At 42.9% G+C, this 12,026-nt stretch overlaps 2 protein-coding genes across 4 annotated transcripts; one reads left to right on the top strand and one right to left on the bottom strand.

Annotated features, from left to right (window-relative positions):
• The first annotated feature begins 2,647 nt into the window (after positions 1-2,647).
• On the top strand, positions 2,648-7,445 carry LOC306794919 (tectonic-3-like). Of its 2 annotated transcripts, none has more exons than XM_079293174.1 (14): positions 2,648-3,277; positions 4,078-4,192; positions 4,273-4,370; positions 4,546-4,658; positions 4,764-4,872; positions 5,109-5,221; positions 5,300-5,338; positions 5,664-5,738; positions 5,823-5,942; positions 6,030-6,128; positions 6,233-6,336; positions 6,508-6,655; positions 6,797-6,931; positions 7,055-7,445. In XM_079293174.1, the coding sequence occupies exons 1-14, from the start codon at positions 2,926-2,928 to the stop codon at positions 7,298-7,300; spliced, it is 1,866 nt and encodes a 621-aa protein (XP_079149300.1). In that variant the 5' UTR covers positions 2,648-2,925; the 3' UTR covers positions 7,301-7,445. The 2 variants fall into 2 exon arrangements, with proteins under 2 accessions (XP_079149300.1, XP_079149299.1); XM_079293173.1 differs by having other exon boundaries at positions 4,459-4,658.
• On the bottom strand, positions 7,366-11,979 carry mto1 (mitochondrial tRNA translation optimization 1). 2 transcript variants are annotated; one of them, XM_079293172.1, is made up of 13 exons: positions 11,741-11,977; positions 10,826-11,028; positions 10,518-10,717; positions 10,301-10,418; positions 9,717-10,015; positions 9,459-9,571; positions 9,175-9,365; positions 8,923-9,053; positions 8,518-8,722; positions 8,256-8,427; positions 8,029-8,138; positions 7,721-7,878; positions 7,366-7,632 (listed from the first exon to the last, which is right to left on the bottom strand). In XM_079293172.1, exons 2-13 carry the CDS (start codon positions 11,013-11,015, stop codon positions 7,465-7,467), a joined length of 2,055 nt encoding a protein of 684 aa, XP_079149298.1. In that variant the 5' UTR covers positions 11,016-11,028; positions 11,741-11,977; the 3' UTR covers positions 7,366-7,464. The 2 variants fall into 2 exon arrangements, 1 of the variants encoding a protein (XP_079149298.1); XR_013772955.1 differs by having other exon boundaries at positions 7,496-7,632; positions 7,721-7,868; positions 11,741-11,979.
• Between the last annotated feature and the right edge of the window lie 47 nt (positions 11,980-12,026).

Genomic DNA, 12,026 nt, shown 5'->3' with positions numbered 1-12,026 from the left:
AAGCAGCTGAACATGAAAGAGTTGAGCCAGAGTTTAGAACACACATTCCAGGACATCCGCACGCAATATCCTGCTGAAGGTAGAAACAATATTTTCCCTGAAAATAAGCTCAGCGCGACGGTTGCTGCAAGCAACAAGAATTTTGAATCTGTATAAATCCTGTATAAATCCGAAGTTTAAAGTCACCTGAAGCTTGAATTCTGTTCTAAATGACAGTTCAAAATCTAAACTGTAATTCTGCAGTTTTCTATAAAAGATGAAGAAAGTTAACAATGAAATGATTGTTATCTTTTTCCAAACCCAAGTACGTTGCTTTGTTGCCAAAGCATTGATGAGTAATTTGCCATATTTTCTTAAACTTAACCAAGTCGTTTTGTTGCCGAATGAGAAGTTACTCTTCCCTGAGATTTCATACCACTATGAGGATACGTTGAGAGAGGCAAGTTGATTGTGATTGGCTGAGAGGTGGGAGGGCACTGACATCACTGTCATGAAAAGTGACATGAAAAACATGCTGGGGAAAAACTTTTTGTATTATTTTTAAATCACATTTTTTAATAAAAGCAGGCTTGGCACTGGGCCAACTGCTGTAAGACCACGCTCTCTGTGAATCTTTTACAGTGTCACGATGACCTTTTCTTTCCAGGCAATAGTTTCAGACCTGAGATATAGACATTCTCTTTACTGAGTGTCGTAAAACATGTCAGAGAGACTGGCTCAGTCAAACATCAGTCAGATGAGAGCAATCTTTTAAATACCGTATTGGAAGCATGAAGACAGAAAGGAATGGCGAATGTACTTGAGGTCTGTGCCGTGTTTGTTTGTTTTCAACAATCACAATTGTGAACTCTGCACAGAGGCAGAAGGGATCACGTCACTGTCACCAACACACTGTTCATCCTGTCTACTGTGAACCTCACAGACGGCCATGTCTGTTTACAATATGACACATTGTAAATCTCAGAATGCAAGTCTTAATGCTCAGCGCTGATTTTCTGCTCACATCTAATGAGACTCATCATTTTTGAATGTTGGGGGTAAACTTTATTTATCTGGCTGTTTACCTGTATATTCAAACCCGTTCATAATTTGTTCATAACCTGGTCATTTATTCTTCATGTCCAATGATATTTTGTACAATCCCTCCTTTAGATGTTTGGTAAGTGGCTCAGTTATCGAAAAAGAACAAAGCAACAATTTTCATAGGGCTACCCTCATAAATACGTTTAACGTTTAACCTTTACACATGATCAGGTGGGAGAGATGAAGGCAGGATTTACACAAACAACACAGAGAGCAGGTAATCTGATGAGACATGTGTTGTTGGCATTGTACTGTGATTGATACGTGATAACTCTGGTTATCTGTGACCACACAGGGCACTGCTTTTCCTTCACCATTTTTTCCTTCATGATATAGGCATCAACTGTTTATACCTCTGTACAATCCAGACACAGGAGGCATCAGAAAAAAGCAAATACAGCAAAACAACTTCATGACCTATTCAGTTGTTAACTGCTTTGGCTAGTTTCTTAAGGAGAAATCACTTGATCTGAATGCTAAACTCGACTTATCGAACTGAAGTCGGGCATTTTGGAGCTGAGGAAAATACGCTCATTTGATTGCATTTGGAGTGGATATTATTAAGGGGACAAGTCCCTTGGGGGAAATATATGGGAGTGAAGTGAAAACAGCTCAACTCAACCATTACCTCAGATAAAGTCAAATTTACAGTCCATGTATTTTGGAATATTGTACAAAGTCAAAAGCTAGTAAATGCAATGGCATGTACTGTAAGCATAACCACGAGGACCAGTGCTGAATGGTTACATGAACAAATACAATACAATCATACAATGATAAACAACTTAACTAATAGATACCACCATAACCTCCGAGTTGATTATTTGTATTACAAGTTTTCTGAAAATTATATTTCTACATGCAAATTAAGAATATTTTTATCAAATATATGATACATGTAAATATGTTCAGAATAGAAATCTTAACGTTGGATAAAGCCATGATCAAAATGCTTGTTTCATTTTGTTGACATACAGCCAAAGGTTTTTACAAAATGGATTTTGGATATCTCTTGTATCACTCAATAAATCATAAAATACTGTCAACAGAGATTTAAAAAAAGAAATCCTCATGTTTTTAGAAATAAAAGTAGGATATGAATGATACATGAACAACCCACAGGGGGGAAAAAACAGTACAGATACTTCAGGGAAATAGGGGGAAATAAGTTAACCAATAGATATAACCATAAACTGTTGATTACTTACATTAAGACAGTTCTTTTTATTATTATTACAGGTTTTCTGGAATCTTATGTTTAAATATGCTAATTAGACATATATTATGCTTACATTTGGTGAATTGGGTGAAATCTACAGACGCAAAGTGGAGTTAAATACAACTCTAAATGTGTATTTTAGATGTGACATGTTATGGGAGAAAAATAACTCAAAATCTTTCAATTGACAAGTGCATCAAAAACAATGTGTTGCTTCTGGTGTCTCGGAAAAAAGTTGGGTAAGTATCGTTCTCCTCGTTGACAGGTTTTACGGTAGTTTTATCTTAGAAACGGAAGTCGCCGTGACGACTTCCTTGGCAACAAAAATAAGCTCTTTGGTGTATCTATGTAGCATGTTTAGCGTTAGCAAAATGCATCAGTGGAAGACGTTTTCTGAATTGCTTAATTTATTTAAACGCCCTTTTATTTTACTGTAAGAATTCACAAGTGTGAAGTTGTAACAAGTGACGTAGCGTTAGTGGAAACAATTCCAGCTCAGCTAACGTTAAGTGTAAAGTTAACGTTAGCTTGATAGCTAGCTAGCTAAGTTAACGTTAGACTTCGCACTAATATTGATACACATATTGTATCTATGTTGGACCGCACCATGTCTCTTTGAGGAAATGAATTTCCGCCAGTGGTATTGTTCATTGCAGATATGCATCGTCTTGTGTGGACGTTTGGCTCGCGCAGCCACAGATGCAGGGCTCACTTCAAGCGTCACTCCCACTCCTGTTATTGGGGACCCTTTCAGCTCAGCGACCCCTGCTCCGGGCGGCACAGCGGCCGTGGACGTCACCAGTGTCGGCACCATTGATGCGGTCACTCTGGCCACCACCCTGGACTCCACTCTGGACACCACCCTGGCCTCCACCCTGGACTCCACTCTGGACTCCACCCCTGGGTCTGAAGCTCCCACTGTAGTCACTGAGACGGCCCCTGCAACCACCGTCCAACCTCAGTTGACTTCAGAAGGTAATTTACACTACACCTGCCTCCTGTTATGTTTCCACTCTGCACCAGTCTTTTGTTTGTTAGGCCAAGTAAGCCTCTTACCCTTGTTTTGATGCTTTTGTATAAACAGGTTCTACCTGATCCATCAAACTGTCTCCCACTGTTTATTCAGGCTAGACCCAATGTATTGCTGTAGATCTATGCCTGCCCAACCCTTTCATCTGTTTTTCAGGCTCCCCTTTGTAAAGCCACAGTGATTTTTTTAAATACAATTAGTCAATAAAACCATCTTGTATTTGTCAGCTTTAAAATTATTTGCCCTTTATCTGTTGTGCAATGACAGTTGCCTGTTGTAAAAGCTGCTGATGTTGAGAAAATATTTATTAAAAATATATCAGATCCTCTTGAAAGACTCTTAATTAGAGCTTCTTTAGTAAATATTAGTATTGATCCTGGTCCTTTACTTTCTTTTTCAAATCTTTTTTATTAGGGTTTGTCGGGTTATGCAATATTTGCATCACTATCAAACAATCGCTGTTTGTAATGTGCCATCAAGGAACAAATATAGTTTCATAAAAAAGTGAGCATCAACCCCGATCGACCCAGAACAATTGATCTAAGTCCTTTCCAACCCGGTCAATCGTCAGTACAGTACAGTGAAGTTGTTGCCATAGCTTAAGATTCTAAATCATCTGACAGTGTATCCACTGTTTTCTAGCATACTCTTGTTAAACCAGTGAACCTCCTAACATTCTGTAATTTCACACAGAACTGAAGTTGTCCCGACTGACGAACACAAGTCTTTTTTTATTATTTTCCAGGTTGTCTCTGTGATTTAACGCCTGATTTCTGTGACATTGGCTGTTGTTGCGACACAGTCGACTGTGGCATTGCCAACTTGAGTACTGTCTTCACCGGATGTCCTCAGAAAGCCATGTAAGACTTCTGCACATGCTCTAACAAGAACATAGCACATAAAGCAGTTTAGTATTTACATGTTTTATCTTATTTTACAGATCAGGAGTTTGCATTGAGAAATGGCTGATGTTCATGGCTAATGTGGATGCGTCTCTTGTCACTGTGACTGACTCCTTGTTTTGTGTCAGGCCTGAGGGTAAGTAGAAGTAATACGAATATATTCATTTGAAATTAATTAAGAATCATCAGTGCCGTCACTCGGGAAATCACTGATTATGTTGCAGATCATTTTGCAAGAGAGCTGGAGAGCAATGAGCAACATAAAAACGGATTCCCAACCAATGTAGTTAAAAATCTGCATCTCCCAACAGATAATGTAACCCAGCCCCGCCAAGCTCCACCGCAGTATCCAGGTTTAGGGGACTCGTACCACTTCTCACCACCAGCACCTACCAGCAGCAGCCACAGCAGAGGCTTCTACAGGGTAACCGGATATCATGTTTCTAAAGGGTTAAAAGTGATACGCTGAATCGTAGAGTGTATCTTCAGTAAATTAAATGCGTAAAAAAAAAAAGACTCATTCTTGTAGGTTGACGATGTCATCCAGACATATTTCTCCAGCTCGACCGTGTGGGGTCTCCTCCGTCAGCCATCTCCAGGGGCCGCTGCTGCATTCTGTATCAACGGCAACCCTGCAAGTAAGTTCACACCAAATAAAAAGAATGTTAGCGGAGATTCCCCAAATATTTTCAAATCCAGACCTGCCATCTCGGTTACGTTTTGTGCCGGGGACTTTCTCAGTAGTTTGACTGAAGACCAATGATGCCCAAGCTCAAACTAAGTCTTCAGGCGTTTTCTTTAGTGTACCATATTAACCATATTCACCGTTGTAACTCTGTTTTTCTAAACACCTTCTGTTGTCCTCTGCTGGCAGAGTTCTTGAGGTCTGCGTCTCTGTCTTGCACCCGCATGTTGACTCCTCAGTCGTGCACCACGGATCCAAATTTCAACGCCCGTTCCTACTTCTCTGACCTGAGCCTGATCAAGGTCCTCATGCTTTTACGTAAACAAATACTGGTGAGAATCTCACAGCAGATAGGCTGACATCAATATTTTCTATTACAGATTCCAACAGTTGAGACGGCACAGGTGTCAGACCTTCTGGTAAGTTACTGATTGCACATACAGCTTAAAGCCATACATGGTATTAGAAGGAACTATTTCATTTTGCACTTCACATGCCTCTGCACAAGTTTATCATCAGTCAGCCTACGACATCAGCATTTGGGGTTTCCTCCTGCATGTCGTTAAGTACAAGTCTTAGAATGAAACAGCATCCCTTGTACTGTATCTACAAGTAGACAGAATCTGGTGCATGAATAACTCCGACCACTGTGGATTAAAATACAATCTTTACACGAAGAATGAATGCCATTTAAAGGCTTGTGTTTTCTTCCAAAGTAAGGTGCTGTACTGACTCTTGTTTCAGATCCCAGTTACTCCACTGTCTGACTGGCCTGCACCAAGTGAACAGAACAACTCATGTGTCAATGTGGTGAAAAATGTGAGTCGATGAAAATGTGTGATTTTTGTTTCCTAAATCGCAAATTTGTCAAACTAAGTTCTCCTTTTCCTGATTGTCCCGTAGGTTGAGTTTGTCATAGGATACACAGGCAGAGGGGAACTCACACATGTAACCGTGAACGTGGTCTTAGCTGATGTGGATCCAAATCAGCCTCTGTTGCAGACACACGCTGTACAGTTCCAGGTGGGCTGTTAAAGCCACAGCTTGCATCACTAAATGAACCACTGTATGGATTCAATCACTAAGATGAATACCATTTCTCTCTCCCAGCTGGCCACACCCAGCTCAACTTCAGGAGGTCCAATCCCTGCTGTCGGAATTAAAGTGGGATCCCCTGTCATTGGTCGCTTTGATGGAGAATTGAAGCCTGTATCCTTACAAACACCATCATGCACTTCTCTTAAAGTTATTGTTTCATTCATCCAGCTAGTTCTGCGTCAATCAGGCACCGTGGTTCCTTGACAGTGAGTTAGCTGAACACACTGGGGTTGTCACAGGGTGGCGAGTGTTCCTCTGACCCTCGCAGACGAGCACCCATCCTCTTCGCACACAACACCGTCACTGGCTGCACCTTCAGGTGAGTAGGCTATCTTGCTTCACCTTCATCATATAGTTATAACTGATGATTCTTACATGAAGAGTAGTGGTGGAGTTGCTGAGAATGAGTCCCAGTATTAGAAGTTATAATGATGCAATGGTGAGTTTTATTCAGTCTTCTATATGTCACTTCATTCTGTGTGCTGTTTAGCTCTCCGTCTAGCGACTGCTCAGAGCTGCGTTCCCACATGTACGGAATCCTGCAGGGTCTTGCTACTCCTGACGTGATCGCCATGAACTCTGGTTCCCAACCGGACTGGACGAGAGTCCTAACACAGGAATGTCCTGTCAGCCTGCAGGTACAGCTGAATCAGGAATTTCACATTTTTAAGAACGTTCAAGAACTTTTGAGTGTTATGCTTTCAGAATGATCTGAAAGTTTGAATTTATAAGCTTGTGTTATTCTATTTACAGTGACTTGTTTTTTTCCCCTCTCACAGGAAACATGCGAATCAGGCTGCGTCCTCCCCAAGTCTCTCTCTATCCGAGTACTGTGGGCCCGCCAGGGTCTCTTAGACCTTCCTCAGAACTACATCCTGGGGGCCAAATATCTATTCCAGTGTCAACATTTCAAGGTAGGCACATAATATACTTACTCACTGTGAGGCCAGCATCTGAAATTCTTATTTCATGTGCAGCACACATTGTTTCACCTCTATGAAGATGTCCAAACACTCTCCTCCTGTCTTTTTTTTCAGTGTCCTACGTCGTCCCCTATTTCTCTAACCACTGAGGTGACGTTTGTCGACAGTACAGTTTACCCAGAACCCCCCAGGGGCTCGCCTCAGCCTAACTGGAAGTTTCCGTTTGGTTTCTTCACAAGAGGCACTGCTGAGCTGGATGGCCACATCGTCATTAACGGCAGCGTCACTGAGAAGATCACAAGGGGTTTAATGCTGCTCACAGCACTGTTACTAACAGGATTAGAGTTCTTCACTAGGTAGTCGCATAGCTAACATTGGAGGAAGTAGTTGTACATAAAAGATGTTGATATTTTTTTACCATACAAAGAGGTATCTTTCCCAAGTAAAACAAATACCGTAATTTATTCTTTTGTACATTTTCAGGAATAAATACATTTATACAAGACATTGTATGAGTCGTCATGTCACTGAGGTAAAGATGCATTTGTTGCAGACTGCTCTGCTTTTCTCTCTTCCTTGCGGTCTGGTTTGTTTCTGCGCGTTCTCTCGTTTTGTCCTGTGTGGTGGACGTAGTTGAGGAGATGGACGATTGCAGCTGGAGTCATACCTTGCAAACGAGTAGCAGCACCCAGCTGGAGGAAAAGCGTGGTATTAGTTTCATAATCCAAGAGGCTAAAAGAACAAAATGTTATTCGTAAGCAACAAATACTTTATACTCACAGTGCTGGGTCGAACTCTGTCCAAAATCTCTCTGACTTCCTGAGACAGAGACACCGGCAGAGATAAATAGTTTATGTCCTGAGGGAGAGACATGTTCTCCTCCTTCTGAATTCTCTCAATTTCTTTCTTCTGTAGGTTGCAGTGAGGCCTGTACACAGCTAAATGAGAGGAGACATTTTTTATCGAGAAGGCATGAACTATGTCATGGTAGCTTAAAAGAACACAATATCAAAGCAACATTTTTAGGAAACCTCGTCTTCATGACTCCTTCTGCACTGCCTCAAAATGGCGAAAGCAGTTTTTTTTACCTTCTATCTTGAGTCTTTGTGAGAATTCCATGTGAGGTGAAAAGCACTCTGGGAAGGCAGATGCCAACATTTCAAAGGACACATCGTTGTACTGCAGCACGTCCATACCACTGAAAAAGAAGCCACAAAGTCAGGACCAACGGTCGACCACTTTTGACCAACTCTTGAGATTCAGCCGGGCAAATTCTGGTCCATCGCAGAGGCGTATTCACATATTTGTCACTCACGTCAGCAAGGTGTTCTTTTTCTCACTCATACCCGTGTCGGGCAGTTTTTTCCTCCAGCTGTGGGTGGACAGAGCGAGAGCCTGAAGGGCTGCCAGTGCATCCTGCAAACCGTCCCTAACTCTCACAGCCTCCTGGTAGCGCACGGTGGACACACATCCCACCTCCTCAAACCCTGGCAGAGGAAAACGTTTATAAGAGGAGAAAAACAAAAACAAAAAAGTAGACTGGAGAACAAATCGTGGGACCCAGACACTATGCCTACCTTTCAGAGTTAGACGGAGGTCAGCGTTGTCCGGCCTGAGGGAGGTTCGAAACTCAGCCCGGCTGGTGAACATGCGGTAGGGCTCTGTAACACCTCGACTCACCAGATCATCAATGAGAACTCCAATGTAGCTCTCTGTCCGAGACAATGCCATCGCAGGCATGGAGAGCGCCCCGCGGGCAGCGTTCACCCCCGCCCACAGGCCCTGCACAGACGGAAACAATAGGACTTGTGTCAGCATAAAGCAATGTGGGTTCAACAAGATTTGCCACAGGGAAGAAGAATCTACCTCCACTGGACAGCGAGGCAGAAGCAGAAGACTCACTGCATGTTGTATGACCAACAGTATTTGTATGAACCTTGAATTGCTAAATAAGAGGAAGATTAAAAAAAAAATGCAGCTACCTGTGCAGCAGCCTCCTCGTACCCCGTTGTTCCATTAATCTGACCGGCCAGAAAAAGTCCCTGGGTGCTTTTGACCTGCAGGGCAGGGCTCAGCTGAGTGGGACACACAAAGTCATACTGAACACCATAACCTGGAAAATATAAGAAACATCCAGTCAACACGGTGCATGCAGACCTGCTGTATCATTGTAACTCACTTGTCTATGTAGTATGTAAATCAATTGTTGCTGTGCAGATCACACCGCAGTGTACCAGGCGTGTGGATCTCGGCTCTGTGCATGGCCGGAATTTCTCTGATGAGGCGGAGCTGCACGTCGGGGGGCATGGTCATAGACAGACCCTGAGGGTACAACAGGTCAGAGGTCACCCCCTCGGGCTCCAGCCACACCTGGTGCCGTCGGCCTGGGAAGCGAAGCACCCGCGACTCAATGGAGGGGCAGTATCTGTGAAATACAAAGACTACAGTTGTTACTTTTGAGTTTCAGAGCACACTGTACAGTGTGTGTGTGTGTGTGTGTGTGTGTGTGTGTGTGTACCTGGGACCCTTGGCGTCTTCCTGTATGTGACAGTTGAGATGAATACTCTCCCTCACCACTCTCTCTACACCAGGAGTAGTATAGGTCAGGTAGCAAGGCAGCTGCTCTTCAGGCTGAAGAAGTCATTGGTTCCAAAACAAAAGTAGAAATTGAAACTATTTTAGAAGTCCTTTTGAAACAAAATCTTCTACACTATTGAAACTATGAAGCTTTTCCTTTATTACCAGTGCTGAAAGAGCTTTACAGTGTGAACTCTACCTTGCAGTGTGTGTGTGTATTGAGGAAGCTGAATGGAGTTGGATGGCTGTCAGGGGGATGTACGTTCGCCAAGGAAAGGTCCACTGAATCCTTCACAATCCTGGGAGGGGTACCAGTCCTCAGTCTGCCTGTCCTTAGCCCCAGCGTCTCCCTCAGTGTCTGGGATAGCCCAGCACTCGATGGAGCGTCTCCAATCCGCCCCCCAGGGGACGTGCTTTGGCCCATGAAGAGGGAGCCAGACAGGAAAGTACCAGTAGTAAGAACCACTGAGCTGGCTGAGATTGGGTGGCTTACATTTGCTGAGAAGTTGTCAAAAGAGGTGCAAAATCATGGAACATGGTTGCCATTGTGTATTAATTGTTGTTAATACATTTCAAATAACTTGACCACAGTAATAGTACATTCAGTATACACCATATGCCATCAGCTGTTTAGGGTTTCCTGAAACCAAATCAAGTTTTTACAACTACTAGTAGTATAATCTATACAGCCATTATGTGTAAGAATTGATAGACTTCTTCATTTCATTTAAACCCAAATACCAGTGTAGGATAAAATAGCTACGGGAAACATTTGTTCCCTACCCAAACGTATCCCAGTGACTCGGTGGTGTCCAGGCTCCTCTGGGTTTGGTTCTGATACCAGCAGCTCCTCCACTGAGCCCTCCAACACCGTCAGCCTGGGAGTGGACAGCAGCTCAGACTGAATGAGAAACAGCAGGCAGCAACATAGTGAGCAACAATTTTAATTCTGTCACAGAACGAAACTCGGAAAAATAAACCGCATCAGTGTATGAGATACCTGAATAAATTCCCGGTAGCGCTGCCGGTCCAGCTGGGCCCTCGGGCCCCACACAGCGGGGCCTTTTCTGCGATTCAAGATGGAGAAATGGATGCCAGCCCAGTCTCCTGCTCGACCACACAGCCCATCCAGAGCATCTACCTCCTTCACCAGCTGGCCCTTCCCTACTCCTCCCAGAGACGGGTTACAGGACAGGGCACCTGGGGGGATGTAAAGAGAGAAGGAATTCATTTTAGTGGGGAAAAAAACACTCTAGGTTGCACAAAGAGAAACATTTTTGTCAAGAGCAAACGGTCTCTTTCTCTCACCAATGGTTTGTATTTTCTGTGAGACCAACAGAGTCTCCGCTCCCACTCTGGCTGCTGCAGCCGCTGCCTCAGTCCCTGCGTGACCACCACCCACAACAATGACATCGTACTGCTGTCGGGCAAGGTGACTGGCACGTCTGGAAACCAGCGACAGGAAACTCTGCAGGGCGGGAGGCTTCTTTGTCAACATGTGGGATGCAGAGCTGTAGAGTGAGGGTCAGACGGTCAGAAATGTGGACATTGTGACTCTTTCATCGGAGCAGAACAGAGTGAGGGCAAAGCCGCTTTAATCTTTGGTTAAATAGAAGTTACTTGATTCCTAAGTAGAAAATTACTCCGTCAAAAGTAAGTCAGTCATGCTTCAATAGCTTAATAAAATTGTGATTTTAAAAAGTGTGGAGGTATTCATGGTAAGATTTACCAGTGCCCGTACATTTCAATGGTTCCTTATGAAGTGTTACATTGTTGTTGCATCAGGTCTGATATTTAACAATTCTTTTGATATTTAAATAAAATGTATTTATGATTAAATCTAGTGTGATTGGCATGCATTTGAGCCATGGTTAGACGATCCTAACACCTTTCAAGCCTTTAGGTGTGACTATTTGACATTAAAAAAGCATATTTTTACTTCAATGATCAGCATATGGGTTACTTTCCACTCAACAGCACTGGCCAAACTGTATACTCCTCATGTCTGTCATGAGTGTTAATATCACAGCATGTAAATACACGTTAGAGATACAAACTCCACGTATCTCCACGGATCAGAAGATTGACAAATCCTGTCATATGTAGGCATACACCTAACAGTTATTTGTACGTATGTATGGGTTCATTGCAACTAAATCACTTCAGAGTATAAAATGAAGGTCTACTTACGACTTCTTTGGCAAAGGATGAAAGCAATCTTACGTTTAATGACCAGAATGATGTCAGAAGAAACCAAGATTCAAGGAAAGATGAAGATCGTTGAGGAAATGACCAAATCCCTGCTATGTAACACAAACGCTGTTAATGGCGGCTGCCATGTTGTCTGCAGCTTACAGTCGTAATGACTGGTGTATAGACGCACTGACAAAGTTGTTTTACTAGTTATCGTCGCTTTGCCTAGGCTTTGGCTGTCCTTTAAAGTCATTGATGAATGCATGAATGAAATAAAAAACAAATAAAACCATAAAGAAAGCAACAGCAACATACG

Source organism: Melanostigma gelatinosum, assembly GCF_949748355.1.
Source record: "Melanostigma gelatinosum genome assembly, chromosome: 21".
NCBI lineage: Eukaryota > Metazoa > Chordata > Actinopteri > Perciformes > Zoarcidae > Melanostigma > Melanostigma gelatinosum.
This window is presented reverse-complemented; position numbering and strand designations above follow the sequence as displayed.

Excerpts from the sequence above, each read along its gene's own strand:
- mto1 (XM_079293172.1), bottom strand. The coding sequence starts at position 11,015 with ATGTTGACAAAGAAGCCTCCCGCCCTGCAGAGTTTCCTGTCGCTGGTT. Across the intron at positions 9,366-9,458 it reads GAAGACGCCAAGGGTCCCAG|ATACTGCCCCTCCATTGAGT; the intron begins GTACACACACAC and ends TGTATTTCACAG. Across the intron at positions 8,428-8,517 it reads CCTCCGTCTAACTCTGAAAG|GGTTTGAGGAGGTGGGATGT; the intron begins GTAGGCATAGTG and ends TTCCTCTGCCAG.
- LOC306794919 (XM_079293173.1), top strand. The coding sequence starts at position 2,926 with ATGAATTTCCGCCAGTGGTATTGTTCATTGCAGATATGCATCGTCTTG. Across the intron at positions 4,371-4,458 it reads GTTTTGTGTCAGGCCTGAGG|ATCATTTTGCAAGAGAGCTG; the intron begins GTAAGTAGAAGT and ends ATTATGTTGCAG. Across the intron at positions 5,339-5,663 it reads CACAGGTGTCAGACCTTCTG|ATCCCAGTTACTCCACTGTC; the intron begins GTAAGTTACTGA and ends CTCTTGTTTCAG.